Source organism: Medicago truncatula, chromosome 2, assembly GCF_003473485.1.
Source record: "Medicago truncatula cultivar Jemalong A17 chromosome 2, MtrunA17r5.0-ANR, whole genome shotgun sequence".
NCBI classification, from domain to species: Eukaryota; Viridiplantae; Streptophyta; class Magnoliopsida; order Fabales; family Fabaceae; genus Medicago; species Medicago truncatula.
The window spans coordinates 37909202-37928296 of record NC_053043.1 but is presented as its reverse complement, the minus strand read 5'-3'; the positions used below and the strand labels follow the sequence as shown (position 1 = coordinate 37928296).

The following is a 19095-nucleotide window of genomic DNA, read 5'->3' as shown; positions in this document are numbered from 1 at the left end:
ATATACTTTACAAAATTTCTATAAACTTAAGCTTGGTCATTAGGTCACACTTATGTACATAAACCATTGCATTTTTTCATGATTGATTTTGTGGTTTTTCTCATGTGTTACAAAATTAGATAAAAGTTGTTGTCAAATTTAATACATTGATGTATTAATCTAATAAACTAAACCAATGAAATATCTATCTTACAAAATAAATATTATAGTTATAATCCAAAAATTCTATGTTTTCTAGAGAATTGTTGTTTACTCAACTAGGATATCATTTCATATTTTAATTAGTTATTTGAAAATGGAGGTTTAGTTGTTTAAAACTGTATTTTATTATAGCTTTAAGATAGTATTTTGTAACTACTAAACCGGAGGTTAATAATACACTTATAAAATATTCATATTAGGGTTATGATCTAATCCTTTTATCAGTTAGATAAATACTTTGTTTAGTAGTCCAAATTGTAGTTTATGAAAAACTATTTGTTTGAATAGTTTGGATACAAACTTTATTTTTGCTACCATCTTTGGTTTGTATGTCGTTTCTTTAAACAATATGCTTTTTGTGCTTTTTAAACGAATGTTAAGTTGTATTTTATTTAATTATGTGTTAAAATTATATTTTAAATAATTATTGTATTTTTTAATGAGTTATGCTAATCGGCGCTCTTAGGGCACTAGTTAAGCAAATTAAAATTAGTAAGTTAAATCTATCACTTTTCACCATTTTCCAATACAATATTTTTAAGTTTGTCCTCTTGACCAATGCCATAAGGTCTCTCTTTAACATTTCCCTTCTTTAATTTACATCATATAAAGATTTGTTTATTATGTTTTTTTAGATTATAATTTATAAAATTAAGCGGTCTAAAATTATCAATTCAATGTGTTATTCAAGTTAATCAAATTAACTATGATGTCATGTGATTTTTCCCATAAATTAGAATCCAAGCCCTCTTAAAAAATTGTAATCTAAATATTTATTTGATTTAACATTATTCTATAAACTCATTAATCACACTCATTACCAAAGGGGTGACCATGAATCTTATTACTAATAAATTGTTGAAGTTGTGGTTCCACATTTTAGTTGTCAAATTGGTTACATATTCAACTACAAAAATAACGTTAAAAAAATTATAATTGACGTTCAAAAGCTAAGGGAAAAAACTAGTGTGAAACAATTGATGACGAGGATAGAAAGAAAATAGAAGAAATTAAAAATATTGTCTAGAATTGTACAACACCAAAGATCATGCTAAATTTATTGATTTATATAAAATATTGCAAATCGTATTTTGGATATCTTGATAGTATTTCCGTATAACTTTTAATATACATGCCATTTTTAAGTGATTTTAGTTACATTGAGAAGAAGACTTAATTCCCTTCAGTTTTCTCACAATTTTGGTTGCAATTAACTGACTATTGATAGTCTAAATTGTGTTATAAAATGAGATAAAAGTTGTTCTCGTATTTCATACCTTGGTGTCTTAATCTAATAAACTAAACTAATTAGATGTCTATCTTGAAAAATAAAGATTATAGTTATAGTCTAAACATTATATGCTTTCCAGAGAATGTTTGTTTACTCAAATTAAATATCATTTGATATTTTAATTAACTACTTGAAACATAAGTCTGGTTGTTGAAAAATAAATAATGTTGCGTTGTTAAGATAGATTGGTGAATTCTTATACTAATGACTAGTTATAGTCTTAATGCCAGAGAAAATAGGCGTTTTAGGTGCAATGTGTGTATGAGACAAAGTTGTTAAACTAGTATTTATAGTACAATATGCCTTAAACTTATGATTATGCGGTAGTAATAAGATAAAATAGTAGGAAGAATGACATGTGGTGATTTATGTTGAAATTACTATAATTACCATATGTTGGAACTTCGAACTGGTTTGATAATAGTTGACTATAATTGATCATAGAAACTATATAATAAATGTCAATCTAGATTTTGTCTCTTGAAAAGATGTTGATAATAATTGTTAGTATGATAATAATAATGATAATTATTGTTGTTGCGAATTGTTGTGTATTTATATCATAGTAAAGTAAACAAATACTCCCTCCGTCCCAAATTGTATGTCACTTTAGAAGAAAAAAAATTGTCCTAAATTATATGTCGCTTTACAATACCAATGAAACATTAATGATATTTTTCCTATTATATCCTTAACTATTTATTACTCTTTCTTCTTTCAATTATTTCATTTATCTTTCCCATATCATTTATTAAGGATAATTTTGTAAAATAACTCATAATATCTATTTCCCAAACAATATTAATTACATTTTTTAATATGTGTGAAATGCCCAAAACGTCATACAATTTGGGACGGAGGGAGTAAGAAAGTATTAGTGTTTGATTGATAAAGAGCTAACTATGAAACGCTATTTAGATAAAAGCATTGCAGCAATCATGCAATAGATTGTTAAATGTAGGCTAAAATATGGTTTTGGTCCCTGCAAATATGCCTCTTTTGGTTTTAGTCTCTGTAATTTTTTTTTGTTGTTTTTGGTCCCTGCAAATATGTCTAATTTTGGTTTTGGTCCCTGGCCCCACTTTTGTGATGATTTGCACACGTGACACATGATGACTGAACCCATTTATTAGAAAAATAGTCCCTGCAAAATGTTTTGATTTTTAAAAGATCCCTGCAAAATATATATTTTTTGAAAGATAATGTACTGTCGGATTCACCTCATCCCATCAGAATTACATTTATATATATATATATATATATATATATATATATATATATGTATGTATATGTAATAGTAGAGTTATCTAAGTAGTTGCGATATAACAAAATATTTTATCTTCTAATCTTTTTACTATAAAATCTAGGGTTTTAGTTTTTTCATCAATGGCTTCTCCAGGTTTCAACTAGCCCTTTCTTCATCTCTCTTCTCTCCTTCTCAAACCTTAGCTGTCACCCCTTTATTCTTCTTCTTTTTAGAGGGATGATTTAGAGTCAATTTTGATCCAAAAATCACCCTTCCGAATTGTTTTTTCTTTTATCCTAGTTGAATAAGTGATTTCACATATTTTCTGTTTTCTTTCGTTTGTTTTTCTGATTTCGTCGTCTTTGAACGACTTTGTTTGTTTTGATTTCCCGTCTTTGTGCGGTGTATTTTTGATTTCCTGTCTTAGTGCGGTGTTTATTTGATTCAGGTTGAAAGTTAGCTTTGAGCAAGTGCAGATCCGATCAATGACAATGACTTTGGCGTCGTCAACGTTGCAGATCCGGAGACATAAGTATTCCAGAGACAAAAACATAATCATATTAGTCATATTTGTAGGCATAGATACTTTGCCGTTTTATGCTATTAACATGAATGCTGTGAGTTTGTTCACAGATTCATCCTTTTTATTTTTAGCAAATTTGGATTTCTATTGTATTGATGTACTCTATCAATTTGAATGAATGAATATCGTTTATTTTGTAAAAAAAAAAAAGTAATTACGATATAAGAAACTAACTTATGATTTACCATGATATTCATCTGATCATAATCCTCCAAAAGTATACTAACATTTTTTATACGTGACATATTATGTTTTATTCTGAATTTGAGAACTCACTAAAGTATCTCATCCCACATTGATTTCACCTTTTCAGGTATAAACTATTTTGAAGCTAATTGGAGTCGGGTCACAGTGTTAAATGTCCAGTTTTAGAGTTTATATTCTTGTAATTTAATTTCCACATGTTTTGTAAACTCTAATAATTTCCTTCTCAATTATTTTGTAATTAAATGTTACTTTTATTTTCAATTCCATTATTCAAATTGGTCTTGATATTGTTTAAAATTATTTAATCAGAAAATCTTTGAATTAAGAACCCCGATTGTTACATTGTCTTGTCACGACTCAATTTGCGTCGCATGCTAAGAGCCACGAGTCGCGTAATTCAGTTACGGAATCACTAAGTGTGGATATGAATAATTTCACTTATTTAGTTATTGGGCTTTATTGGCTGATCCAAATTAACATTAAGTTTCTTAAAAATTAAGTCATAACATGCGTATAAACACAAGAAGAATCCAGCTGAAGAGAGAATAGAAGAAAAACAATGATAAGTTAGTGTTTTCATAAAAAGAAAACTTAGTTTTTGGAGCTAATATTAATGTTTATATTTTTAATTTAATATTCAATTACATTCTCTTTTTTGAACTTCCTATTTAGAACTTGTTAGATTCCAATTTTTTATAATTAAATTATAATTTATAAGGGTAAATGATTTTCGTTTACTCTAATCATATTCCCTACAAAAACAACTCAATTGATGTCAGGATACAATAAGATTTAGAATTCATTTATCATTTTTTATTGGTTCATCAAATACTTGATCAAGATAAGATATGATAGTGATCTGAAGAACGACATCCGATGAACTTTAGTGTGGTGTTGAAACAACGGCAACATGAGGGGAGGGGTGGTATCTGCAAAAGTCTATTCCATGTTTAAGTCGGTACAAGAGCTAGATTACGAGTTTTAGGTTTCTTAGATTGTATTTTGGATGTTGTTGGCAACCGTTACAAACAACACAATCTTGTAACTGCCGACTTATGGCTAATTATGGGGGCAATGAGTGTTTGTGGATTCTAGGAACAAAGGTGTGTTGTAGGCCTATCCTGGTTCACTGCTGTGTAGAACAAAGGTGTGAATAGCAATTGGGCATTAGTTTTGGGCTCCCATTTGGTAGTTATGGAGAAAAATATTCTTCTTACTTCAAAATTTCTACAAAACGCCCTAAAACTACTCGTTTACTCAAAACGACAGCGACAATTAGTCGTTGTTCGGATTACTTTTTTAAATCAGTTAAACCGATTTAAAGATGAAACTGATCTTAAAAGTTTTAAACGACATTTAACTGTCAATAGAGAGCTGAGCAACAGTTAAATGCCGCTGGAAGTAGCATTTCTCAATATGAAATATTAGTCCACAATTACCTGAGTTCTTTAACTAAAAAATAAGTAAGTAGACAAATTTAAATCATTATAAAATAAATATCAATTTGAAGAGTATAAAATTTTGTAATCAGACGTTAGAGTAATGCGCTCGATAAATATAAATGTTGCAAGTCTTGAAGTTGACTTGGACATGATTCTCTCACACTAAATTTTTCTTATAAAAAAAAGATTAGTTGAAAAATAACAATTCATTAAAGTACTTAATTTAGTTTTACATTGCAAATAGAAAATAAAATGACAAAGTAGCAACAGTACTCATTTGACAATGATTTAAATAAATCTCATAAAAATCAAAATTAAGAGACAAATTTTTCAACCCATAAAACAAGAGTTCATCACATCCTAGGATTCATCGTATCCTAGGACGTGAACGGTCGTGATTCAATCCCCAACCCCGTATCCCAACAACCAACTCAGCTGAAGCAATCAAGAACTCAACAGCCTGCTGCGGCGACAGGAACTCCACCACACTGCGCAACGTTCTCAGCCGTAGATCATCAGCTTTCTTGATAATACTTACCAGCCGTTCGATCTTGTCGTTGATATCAGCTTCTGAACCCATCATATCGCTTGCACTGTCCTGCCACTCTGATAGCTCCTCCGTTATTGCATTCTCTTCTTTCACCTTTCATTTTTCAATAAAAGAAATGAATGGATACAAAAGAAAATACAATCGAGTCACTCATGATTGTAAAACTAGTTTCCAATTGCTGAAAAATATTTACAGAACAATTCATCTAATGTTGTAAATGACCATTTTGGTTAATTTATTTTTGGTTGAATAGCAAACCAATTTATAACACTAGCTACATCAAATGAACATGTATTACATACAATTTGTCTAGTATATGTATTATATCCATTCAAAATAAAGGAAATTAAATTATCGGGGTCATTAAAAAAAACGTTGGGTTAACAAACATATTTTTTCTTTTCTTTTCAAGGTTAACAAAAACATGTTAACTAGTGTACTATGTTTGAATTTGAAACGTGACTTAGGCAGAAATATGATGAGGCCCTGCGAAAGTTACACTATGTGACATAGTTTATTATTTTTTTTTTTGACAAATATGTGACATAGTTTATTGATAAGGTCAAAGTTGCACAATTAAAAATCGAGAGCAAAAGCAAAATTGCACTTTAGCAAAAATAGGGTATTCGCTACACTTTTTAAAGTGCGGAGAAGTGGGGAATTCAGTGTTCGAACCCCAACCCCTGCAAACATTGTCCCTAGTATAGAGCTATCAACCGAGCTTACAACTTATGGGACTTATACTCGCCACATTTAAGACTAAATTAAATTAAACTATTAAAGTTTAGACAGTAGTTAAAAAACTAGATAGAAACTCTAAAACGGCACTTTTCCCTAATTGTTGAATGCATGTTGGGATTGACAATAGATTTGGTAGATTTAACAAAATTTTGTTAGATTTTGATAGATTTAACAAAATCAAGGAGTTGAAGCACCAAATTGTTTTGCCAAAATGTCACGATGATTATCAAAATCCAATCAAAACATGCAATGAATGTTGTGGATTTAAGTGCATATTTAGATTAAGACTCGTGACACTAACTTTAGTATAATCACAATGCCACAAGTGATTTAGGCAAAAATTAATCAATAGAGCTTAAACAAAATTACCATATCATAAAATTAATCAGTATAAAATTAACTCTAAACATGCAATAGTGCTGATACTAATAAGAAATTGAATTACTTACAGTATCACATTGCAAGTCACTAACACGACGAAACTGATTAGGAGAGAGATCACCAAGGTCACCAGTTCTAAATCCACGAAGAATATCAATAATATGAGACTCAAAAAGAAGAGAAGATTCAGTGTAGATGAGATGAAAAGCTGTAGTGGGTCTCCAACCAGCAATCCAATGAAGAGAACGTTCAAGTGTTGTAGCCCAAGGAGATGCTAAGACATGCAGTGGATCTTTTTCAGCAGCCATTGATTTTGCATTGTAGTAATCTTGATGGTGAGAGAGAACTTTTTGGATGAGTTCTTCTGAGTCGGTTTGGGTTGAGGTTGATAGTTTGAGTTGGTGGATTAGGTTGTTGAATTGAGTGTGCCATGATTCGTAGAATTGAGCAAAGTTTGTCATTGTTGTTTGGGTTTGAGTGAGTTTGAGGAATGGTTTTGTGTTGGATATTGTGAAGTGGGGTTTGTGTGTGATATGTGAAGATGGTTGAAGTTTTGTTCAAACGGTGGAAAGTGGGGTACAGAAGAGGAGAGGTTTTGGGGTGATGACACGTTGACATCTTACGTGTAATACTCAGCTTGAGAGTTGAGACTTGAGAGGTGTATGCTATTTTGTCTCGTAAGTCCTAACACAACACAATGGTATGTATCACTCTCTAAAAAGGAAAAAAGGAAAGGGAAAAGTAATTTTAACTAGTGTCTCTTAGGTACCGGTTAAGCAGACTAATATAACAATTTTGCATTGGAAATTATTAAAAATGATATGCTCAACTTTCTAAAAGTCAATATTTTTTTTTATTTTTTACTTTCTTAACTAGTGTCTCGGAGGCATTAGTTAACATGACCCAAAAAAAATTATTTTAGAAGAATGTTAACCATTGTTCCAAGGGCATTGGTTAATCATCTAAAATAAGTAAATTTTATGAAAAAATTGTGTAATCATTACTTGATTAAAAATAACATTTTATATTTTTAAGATAAAATATTTATTTGTAGAATTCTTAATCAATGCTCCAAGGGCACCGATTAGAAGGACTCATTATTTTATGATCATTTTTGTGACAATTTTCTTTCTTATATTTATAACACTACATCCGTTTTAAAATACATATCGCAATTTTATACTGTACACTATTCACATAGCTTACTCTGACCATATTTTTTAACTAATATATAAATATAAATATTATCACGTAAGATGTGTGATTTGTATCTATGAATATTTTCAAAATATCAAATTTTTATAATTTTTTATTATATATAATTAAATTAGATATTAATGGTCAAAGTTGTGTATTATCATATGTACGGTGGTTGACTGCGACATGTATTTTGAAACGGTGGAAGTATATTTTTACTTTGTTTCTACACGTATAGTTTGATTGAGAATGTATACCTCATCTAATTATTCAATGTATAAGTGCTTCAATGTTTTTTTATTCAATGAAATTTGAACAAATTTAATTGTGTTTTAAGAGAAATACATTTTGTTTACGATTATGTTATCGAACCTCTCCCTATTCCAAATTATAGGAAAAAAAAAAAAAAACATTTTCTTTGTTTCAAATTACTCCTTCTATTTTTTTTATTTTTTTTTGATGTTTTAGAACTTCAAATATATTCCAAATTTTTTGATGTTTTAGTAAATTTATTATTGTTTTATCAGTTTACCCTTATTGGAAAACACCATAAACTATTAAAGTAGTTGTGACCTTTGGATTATCACATGTGAATTTAATGATAAATAAGGACATTTTGGTCAAAAACACACAAATATTATATACTTTAATTACTCCTTAAAAGTCGTGCCAAAAGCTAAAACATCAAAAGCATTGAGTGTTTTTTGTTGAAGACAATTTTGAGTGAAGACAATTTTGTTGAAGATCAAAAGATGAAATCATCACCGCCAAATAGCCACTTTAACTTTGGGGCTTCTATGCTCTTACGGGTTGGGTTGTTTTGTTGAAGTCGCTTTTGACACTTTGAGAAGTTGAAAAAGTCATGGTGGTGTTGGGTTAGGAGTTGACATAATTATGGTGATTTTGTGTCAAGTTCTCAATCGATTTTAAGGGTGGAGTTTTTATTTGGTGAGATTGGGGTGTTGATCATAAATCTGTTGTTTCGCTCATCCAGTGGTCCTCTTTTACTTTACCGACGAATGTCTTCTCCTTGTCATTGACAGTCACCTTTTTATGATCTAGGTTGTGTTTCCGCTTCAAACCGGCGTCGCTGCCCGTGTTTTGTTGTTGGGTTTCGTCTTCCTCTAGATCTATGTTAGTGTTGCTGTTTGTTTCTTGCTGAGGCTATTTGGCGGCGTAGTGATGGGGTGGTGGTGGAGGTGGTGATGCAGTGGTGGTTGTGGTGGTGGTGGTGATGGTGGTGGGGGTGATAATGTGTGGTGGTGGTTGGTGTTGCTTAGGTGAGGAGGTGGGGGGTTGTTGTGAGCGATTTCTATTGGTGGCCGCCTCTGTTATACGGGTCCATACTCATTGTCGCTAGCTCTGGTTTGAGTTTAGGGTGTTTTGAGGGTGTGTCTCCTTCGAGCTGAGCTTTTTTTCCTTTGATTGTTGTTTTGCTCTACCACTAGTCACGTGGTCGGTCTTGCTTATAGTGTGCTGGATTCTGATGAGCCGATCATTTTCCTTCGAGGTCGGGAGTTGGCGTTTAGAGGCATTATGGTGTGGTTGGCTTCGGTATTTCTCTGGTGGACCGGGGGTTAGGGGTGTCCTTCTTATTTGATGCTGAAGTCTGGTGGGCCAATCGCTTTTAATTCGAGATCGGGAGTCAGTTCTCTGGTTCAAGTTTGGTTTTGAGCTTATTTGATGTTCCTTTGGTGGACCGGAGGTTGCGTGGTGGGGGAAGCTGAATGATCTTTAGAGAAGGAGTTCTTCGGATGTGACTCAGTGTTGGTGTTGAGGACTTGGTTCTCTTTTACAAGGTGTTCGGTTAGTAGTGGCGACGAGTGTTTCAGATGTCGTTTTTTCACTGGTTGGTTAGTATAGGAGTCAGTTTTATGGGTTGATGTTTATTTTGATAGAGTTGTCCTTATTGGTGTTGATCGCAGGGTTGCCTTGGTTGGTGTTAGTTTTCGGGTGTTCTACCTATATACGGCGCTTTGATTTGTACTTTCTGTAACACCGGTCTCTGTTCGTCTTGGGCAGAGACCTCGTTTTTAATAAAATTTTGCTGATTAGAAAAAATTAAAAAATAAAAGACACAAGTCTGTTATTTTGTAATGAATAATATATAAAGTAAATATTATAAAGTGGAGAAAATTCACTAGTATTTTTACAAACATTTATATTAATGTATTTCTATAAAATATTTGTTTACTTTATATACAAAAACTCGTTAAAATATTTACAGCATAGTTTTGAAAACCGGACCGGATCGGCCGGTCGGACCGGTCCGACCGTGAACCGGAGGGATAATCGGTTCGGTTGACATATTGGATCGGTCATGCATTTAAACCGGTGAGAACCGGCATGAACCGGACAAACTTGGTTAAAACCGGCGAACCGGAGATTTAATGAGCTGACCGATTTTTTTAATGAACAATTGTTTTATATATCAAAAAATTGAAAATTGGTGCAGCTGAAAATTTGTTGTGATAAAATATTGATTCATATTGATTATATATTAATTCAAAATACCATATTGGTTTTCCATTCACATTTGAACTTGTATTGCCTTTTTTTTTTTTTTTTTTTTTGCATAATTTGTATTTTCGTCATTTTTTTTTAATAACTTGTATTTTGTCTTTCTTAAAAAAAAAACATGTATTCTCTTTTTATTTTTTATTCTATCTTCATAATATATTATACAAGTAAACGTTTCTATTTTTTTAAAGGGAACCAACCACTCTTTTTTATTTTAAGGAACCAAGCTCACTCTTATCATTTAAATATTATTGTCCGACATCTCAAATATTTTAATAAACATTTTTTTTACAATATTTTTTTTTTGAAAGAATAGTTTTATTTTACTATATTTATTTGAATATGTATTACTCTCTTCGTCCATATATTTAAGGGTTAAATATGTTTTTGGTCCCTATAAATATACCAACTTTTCGTTTTAGTCCCTCTAAAATTATCCTTCAACTTTTAGTCCCTAAAATTTTTTTCATCTTCACTTTTGGTCCCTATTTTAAAGTAAACTCATATGTAGAATACATATTTTTGAATAAAATTTTGCACAAAAATTCATAATATTATAAGAATCTCTTCAAAAAAAAATTAGAATTTTTTAATAAAACATGAATTTAATATGAATTTTTATATGTTTGACGGTTAAAAATTCATAATTAATTTATGTTTTGTTAAAAAATTCTAATTTTTTGGGGGAATATTTTTTACAATATTCTACACATTTCTGCACAATTTCATTAAAAAAATACAAATTTTAACTTAAAAGTAGGGACCAAAAGTAGTGATTGAAAACTTTATAGGGACTAAAAGTTGAAGGAAAATTTTAGAGGGACTAAAACGAAAAGCTGGTATATTGATAGGGACCAAAAACATATTTAACCCTATATTTAAACACCCATTTGATTTTATTTTTGTCCTTAAATGTAAACATTTTTTAAATTACAACACTCATTAATTATTTTAGTTTCTATAGTGATCGAGTCACCGATTCAATCCGAGTTAATCCGATTAAATAACTATATAAATTTAATCTAAGGACCAAGTTATCTAACCGAGTCATCCGAGTGGTTCCGATTCAGTCATGCGGTTCGACCAATGACTCAGTGGTTCGACCATTGACCCAGTACCCCCGCCGAATCGATGACCGAGCCGAATTTTAAAACTATAATTTACGGCGTAATCGTAGCAGATTCTATGTATTTATATTTACACCACAACCTTTAAGAAACGTGGATGCAGCAGAAGTGCAATCATCACATACAAAACCCAATACATTAGTACTAAAATGAAAGGTCGCAACATATGTTTCCTCCAATGCTATGCCTAGAACGCTATAGAGTCCTTGCCTTAGGCCAAGAGTCAACGACTTGGGGGAATGTTGTATAGATTAAGTCAAGGTCAAATCCTCTAAAAATACACAATCTTATTCTAAAAATCTCCTCAAAGTTCTTCAAAACCTCACTGACTTGAATATTAAAATGTCTTTCCACGCAAACCCCCTGCATTGGTGAAGGATCTACTTCAACCATCAAGAACCACGACAACGGTTGATCTACACCGTAACTAGCCGACTCTTATGCCTGATGACAAGAACAAAAGGTAGCACGTAAATTAGGCCAATATAAAGGGGATATAATTATCCCAAGAGTAATATTTAAATGAAACTCCATATCAAACCAATTTACCAGCACAAAATTTTTCTATACGTTAAATATAAGAAACTTTGAATTGCATGAACGATAATAATAACAAACTAGTTCTCCATCTTACACGAGGATTCTAATTTCCAAGGAACCAAATCATAAGATGAAAAAGATTGGATCCAAAAAATGAATTGCATTCCTACTAGAGCTTCCACCAACCTTTTTGAAGATTGATAGTAGTCATAAATGATTCTAACTCTGCATTGAAATCATACACCAATTGACTTCAAGATAATGTAAAGGAGCTTGTTAAGGATTATAATTTGTAACTAACTTAAAAGATGTTGTTGTGTGAAAGTGTGAGTTATATGTTCCACATCGGATAAAATAGTAAATGTTGAACACCTTATAAGTAAGAGGACCCATAAACTCATTGCCTTAGACTTTGTTTGAGAGTTTGGAGGGGAGGGGAGGAGAGGGCTTTGGAGGTTAATTTTTTACTCATAATAAAAAATTCCCCTAATTTGGGGGAACTCAAAAATTGTATTGGGGGATTATGGAGGGTTTATATGAATTTTTCAAATTCAATCTATATTGTTATAATATTCTTAAAATTAAAAGTATATTAATCATAACTATTAGTTTATCAGTCTCTAAAAAACTGTTCTTTCAAAAATTGTGAATTTTTTGTTCATTTTTCTATATATTTCCAACCCCCCAAAGTTTTCCTCTCCCTTCCCCTCCAAACTCCCAAACAAAGCTTTAGGGTTTTGGGTAAGAGTGAGGTATCTCTCTTGCTTGTGGGGTTCTTCTAACCTCGATGTGAACGGTCCCCAAGCTCCCCTCATGATCCAACAAAAGAGATTTTAATAGGGAGAGAGAACTCCTGAACTAAAAAGAAAATATGATTCTTGGTTAAATTTTAACTCAATGACATATTAGAAGTTAATATCATATTAATGGTCGGTCTGACATAAATAATTTTGTTATTGAAATCTGCTTGATGACTCAAAGTATTCTTTTAGATGCTAAAAATAGATTGAAGAGAAAAATTATAGATTCATTCGCCTTAAACTGAGCCAATACCATAGATATACTTGCAAAACTAATTGAAAAATCATATGGTCAGAAGTTTCCTTAGGAGGAAGTCTTGCATCACAATTCACAAGAATTTGGACATATCATTTAGGTAGATACACAAAAATACATTTCAATTAGTTATTCTAAAAATAAGTACTATTTAATTACATCCTTTTTCTATCTTTCCTTTTTTTTTTTTTTTTTATTACATAAACTAGCGTCCAGACGGGCACTCCCGTGCCCGTCTATCCGCTCTTTCTACTGCGCTAACGTATGTATATATTTGATGTTTCTTTGTATAAATTATTTTTAATGTAACATATATGGGAAGAGTTAAAGTAAGAGATGAATTTACTAAAAAAAATAAGAGATTTAATAAACAAATAATAGGAATATAGAAGAAATGAGATCCCCTAAAAAAAATGAGACAACATTATTGTATAATTTGATTTAAAATGAAGAAGGAATATGTTTTGTAAAAAAAAAATGAAGAAGGAATATGTACCTTTTTGAACTCTCATGCAGTGTCGTTGGTTCGTCTCTCTTATGTCTATATTCTCTGGTTCTTCTTTTTGGTTCTCGCATGCAGATGGACACTCTTGTATCCATCTGTCTGCCCTTTTTTGCTTTGTTGTTGCACCAATAGGTAAGTTAATTAAAATTTATCTACTATTTAAATATTTCACAAACCATAAAGCAAGTTCTACCCTGTTAAAAACATATAGAAACTATGAAAAGGAAAATATATGTTTCGTGTAAAAAAATTATAATCATACTTTTGATACTCTATTTTAGATTGTGTGTTAGAATATTTGCGCAAAGATGTATCATCCCGTAACTACATGACATTCTTTTACTCCACTGTGTGCTTCATTTTCATGTTGTTTGCACATTGTTTTGGTAATTTAAACTACACAATGCCTCTTTTCTCAAAGTGGTTTATATACTTGTACTTTCTATTTGATCTAAGAAACGTACTTAATCAAGAAACAATTGTTTAATTTTATTACTTTGCATAAAATATTATATTAATATATCTAAGCAAGAGAATCGAAGAAGAATGAATATGATAATCTCGTAACTTATAATGAAGCAAATATTTGATGCACTTCAGTAGTTAAAAGCTACATAGCTGATGCTCTTCATTAGTTAAAAATATCAAAGTAGATGTACGTGGTAAAAAGTTACTCAATTAATGCAGTTCTTTTTCCATGTTCAACATTGCGTTCTCCAAATTTACATTCTTTAAAATCAAAATGTAGTACACATTCATCATCTCAATCAGCACCACACTCTCATTGTCTACATTTTTTTTTGCACGTGCAATCAATAACCATCACCATCGCCTTCTTATCTTCCGGGATGTCTATCTCTTTATCTACATTAGTGTCACTATTGTTGCTACGTTGCCTGCTCTCTTCCCCGCAACTATATCTTAACGCCTTGATGTTACCGTGGCCATTGTAGCCCATTTCCTCATCACTTTTTCTTAATTTCTCTCGCAATAATTCTTCCATTTCCTCTATCTTTCGGCAGTAACGCGAGAAAAACACCATCCACTTTGAAACGAACAAAAAAAGGTGAGAAAAACTACTAAAAAATAAATTAAATTAATTAAACAATGTATAAGTATAATTTTTTTTTTCTGCAAGAAAAATGTTTCATTTATTTCTAGTTAGTGGGCATGAAGACAGAATTGTACGAAACAACAACAACAACAACAACAACGAAATGAACATTTCTGCCATATCCAAACACCAAAAATAAAATGAATGCAATGCTCATCTTTACCCGTTAAACTTACTTGTTTTTTTTTAACGAAAATGCACAAAATCCTCCAAAAAAAATGAAATGAAAAGAATTCTCCACATTGTCTGTTTTTTTGTAATGATTGATTTTTTCTTTGAAATAATGGAAGTAGTGAAACAAAAGTTTCAAACACCGACACTAATGGAAAGGTAATAATGGAAACATAAAAATCAAGAACAAAGAATAATATCTATATGTATTGATGACTATTGTTATAGATAATATCACCATATTATGAAGATATGAATATTTGAAGGTTGTTGGTGGTTAAATAGCATCACACCGAAAAAAGCAAAAGATAAATTGTGTGCATGCATACCATACTATAACATCGTAACCGAAAAAGCCAAAGAAAATTGGATCAATTTCCTCTCTCCTATCCAAAAATAAAACCCTCCACGAAAGGAACAAACACTTGAGATTGACAACAATGAAAGAACCTTACAGGAAAACACAACAACAAAAGAATCATGGATTTATTTTTCTTTGTCCAAGATTTGACATTTGAATGAAGTTGCTCTCCATTTTCTGTATTGTTATACCCTGTTTTTGGACCTAAAAATACTGGGCCCAATTTCATTTCAAACTTTGTCAATTATCAAATTTCAACTGCACAGTTCAAATTGTCTCTGCCTCGCAGTATTTTCAATCACCATTTTACCTATGTTTTTCTTGCATAAAACCTTTCGAAATGTCTTTACTTGTCTTGTAAGTCATTCAAAAGTGTCTCTGAATCATTACATTGATTTTTCTACAGTTTATTTCAAAATTTGCAAAAAGTCGTACAGAAGGGTATTTTGGTCATTTCCTGCAGTGGGACCCATTTTCATCCTTGTGACTGTCTCTGAGTCTTTTCAGATTGATTTTTTTTTTTTTAACATTTCATCAGTAAACCTTGTTAAATTCATTTCAAACTTGCATCTGAGTCAGTGTCAAGTCAATTTGAATCTGTTTAGGTCATTTTTAGCCCTAGGGGCATTTTGGTCATTTCACACAAAATTTCGGCATAGAGAGGTTACTTTGAAGTACCTCATTTAAGCCATTGGTTCGTTTTAGTCCGTTTTGTCAATTTTATTTTTTGTTTCGCTTTACGTTTGGTCAAATTACGTTTTTTATTCAATTTTATTTTTAATTGCATTTTGGTCCCTCAAATTGAGGTCCCAAAATTGCATTTTTTTGTCCAAACAGTTTTTAATTTCATTTCAGTCCTTACTTTCATTTTTCAGTCCAGTCCATATATTTTTCAAATTTGCAAACAGGTCCTTCAAGTCAAATTACAGGGCAGCGCCCCTTTTTCAGTCCAATGCCACATGTCAGCTTTCTAATGGTCCAATCACTCACACATCAGCTATAAATACTGTTCACAGTGCCACATAATCCAGAGATCCATTAATCACACGCCACATCACAAACAGATTTTTTTTTTCTCTCTCCATTCAGTTGCAAATCAAAACAGAAAAATCATAGAAAATCATCAAGAACATTCACATAAACCCTAACTGAAAATCATCACAAATTCATCAAATTCATCTTCCTTTTGTGTGATTCTCAGAGATTCTTTGCGAATCTTCATCATCGAATCGTCTCTGCTCCACAATTCAAGTGCGAATCCGCCACCGGAAGCGGCGAATCCAAGCACGATCACAGAGAGAGGAGAAGAAGAAAAAAGCAACGAAACCGAAAGCAACAAAACCGAATCCAGCAACAAATCCGCACCAAGAACCACAAAAATCAACAAAATCCGAATCAAATCACCAAGAACATCACCAAACAACAAGCAAATTCGGTCAAAGAATCACGTGAAGGAGAAGAGAAAGAAGGAAGGAATATTCCGGATCCGGAAGAAAGCAAAGCTCTCTCCCTTGCTCCACAACACATCACAAACATGTAATAACTCTTCTTTTCCTCTTTCCTCCTTTTTTTTGAATTCAAAAATTTCCGAATCTTTGAAGTTAGATCTACTCCGATTGGGACTTTTTCTCAAAAAACCAAGTTTGGATTCGTGAATAGCATGAAAAAGGATATCTAAAAATGTAAAAATTTTCAAAATCGGAGGAGTTTGCTCAACTCCGGCGGCGGCGCCGCCACCTTTGGGTGGCCGGCCACCACGCCGGAGGAACAAGCTCCACCGGAGAAGATGAAGATCATCTTCAGTTTTCCAGTTTCCGGCGAGAGAGAGGGAAGAGAGAAGTGAGAGCTTCTCTCACTAGAGTGAGAGAAGAGAGAGAAGGAGAGGAAGAAAATAAAAAAAAACCGGATTCCCCCCTTTATAAAGCCAGTGAACCGGACCGGTCCAACCTCCTTCATTCCTGGCCGTTGGATCTAGGGTTTCCTACCCTGGATCAATCCAACGTCTCCTGTGCAATCTGAGTTTTGTGTGTTGGGCTTTGGGTTGGGCTTAGGCTTCTTGCGCGTTTCTGCTCCTTTTCTTGCTATCTGCACCATTCTTTTTGCTATCTGAACCTGTTTCTTGCTCACCTTTTTTACAAAAAAATTCCAAAAATTACTACATGTTTTTACCACTCTCTTGATGACTTTTAATGATATTTTTCTTGCAAATAACTGGTAAAAATATGTGCATAGGCCTCTTGTTCAATTTACTTCTCTAGTTAGCTTTTTCATGATTTTTAGGTTGATTCTTGTCCTAAGAATTTTGGTGCATAGCATGGCTAATTAGAATGCATTTTCATGATAGATGTGATGATAATCCAATGATTGTGCCACTGTTTTCATTTGGTTTATACTTGTTCTTGCATTATAGGCCATTTGTTACACATTGTGCTTGATAAGTTCTCATGTTTTTACCCCTTTTTATTGCATATTCATTTGGTGCATTTTTCATCATTCCCATTATATTTTTCCTTGTTTCACTAACATTTTGTTCCTTATGTGACTTCACTCATAGCATTTCACTATCTCCTCCACTTTCTTTAGCTTAGCATTTATTTTTGCAAATTTTAATTCATTCGGTGATGTAATTTGTTATCATTGGTTTGTAGCTTGGCAAAGAGGCCATAGAATGTATTTAGGCAATTTTTGTAATATGGACTATGGACACTATGGCGCACCGGCACGCACACACTCACCCTAGATGTATGCCTAGGATTGCATGTGTAGATGTATGGCTAGGATTGCATGGTTAGATGAATGCTTAGGTTTAAACACTTAGAGAAAATCCAATTTTTTCCAAAAAATATGCAAACAAATTAGCTTCAAATATTTTTCATAAAAATGGAGTCAAAACTCCAACAATTTTTCACCTTTTATTTTCTTAATAAAATTCTCAAATAAATCTAATCATTTAGACTTTTTGCAAAATCACTAAACAAACCCCCACTTTTTCATACTCTAATGCTCATGAAGCCTCTCAATCCCCTTCTTCAAAATCATTTTCAAAATTTAAAATCAAACAATTAAAACAAAAAAAACAACAAGTTTTTTTAGCAAGAACTACGCCGGTTTTGATCCCGTAAAACGGTACGTAGGCAAGGGACTTTAACCCCTCCAAGCCGAAATAAAATCAAATTCTACTTCTTCTCACCCCCATTCTTCACTAATCACACCTTCTTTTTTACAAATAGTCTCTAAAAGTAAAGCGTAGAAATAAGCTTAGGAGAACGGTTCTTATGGAATACCATAATCGCTCCGGGTGCCTAACACCTTCCCGTAGCGAAAACGACCCCCGAACTTAGAATCTAAGGGTTTTTTCTCAATTTTGCCCTTCCCAAGAAAAAAGAGAGTTATCAACGGTCAAAAGGTTCAAGTCCAATTAATGGCTTGGCACCCAAAAACCATGATAACAGAAATGGCGACTTCACTGGGGATTTTTTTTTTTAGCGGGTCGCGCCTAGTTTTCCTTAGTTTATATTTACGTTTTGTTTTATTGTTTACATATGTGAATACTTGTTTATTTTCATTTGACGTGTGGGGTGAGAATATCAAAAGTTCTATACCCGGGCTGAGTGAACTTATGTTTAGGTAGAGATATAATCGACAATTCGATCCGGGGGTTGCCTCGTGTATTGGATTATGCGATCAATCTCACATAGCTGAGGCATTTTGAAGGTGATATTGTCGGCGTGTGTTGTCATGCTTAGGCACTTCACTTTCAATTGTTCGACGAAGCTATGAACCGTAGTTACCAAACCCATCCTAGCCTTTTTAGGACGTAGTGCGGTGGCTAAATTGAGTGTTGTCTCAAACTTTAGTCGTC

General features: G+C 32.3%; 1 protein-coding gene across 1 annotated transcript; it reads right to left on the bottom strand.

Moving 5' to 3' along the window:
• Positions 1-5175: 5175 nt before the first annotated feature.
• Positions 5176-7196, bottom strand: LOC11415425 (protein DOG1-like 4; the record flags this gene model as incomplete). Its single annotated transcript, XM_003596293.3, has 2 exons — positions 5176-5613; positions 6711-7196. Coding segments are annotated over 2 exons (762 nt in total), but the record flags the coding sequence as incomplete, so codon positions are not given.
• Positions 7197-19095: the final 11899 nt, after the last annotated feature.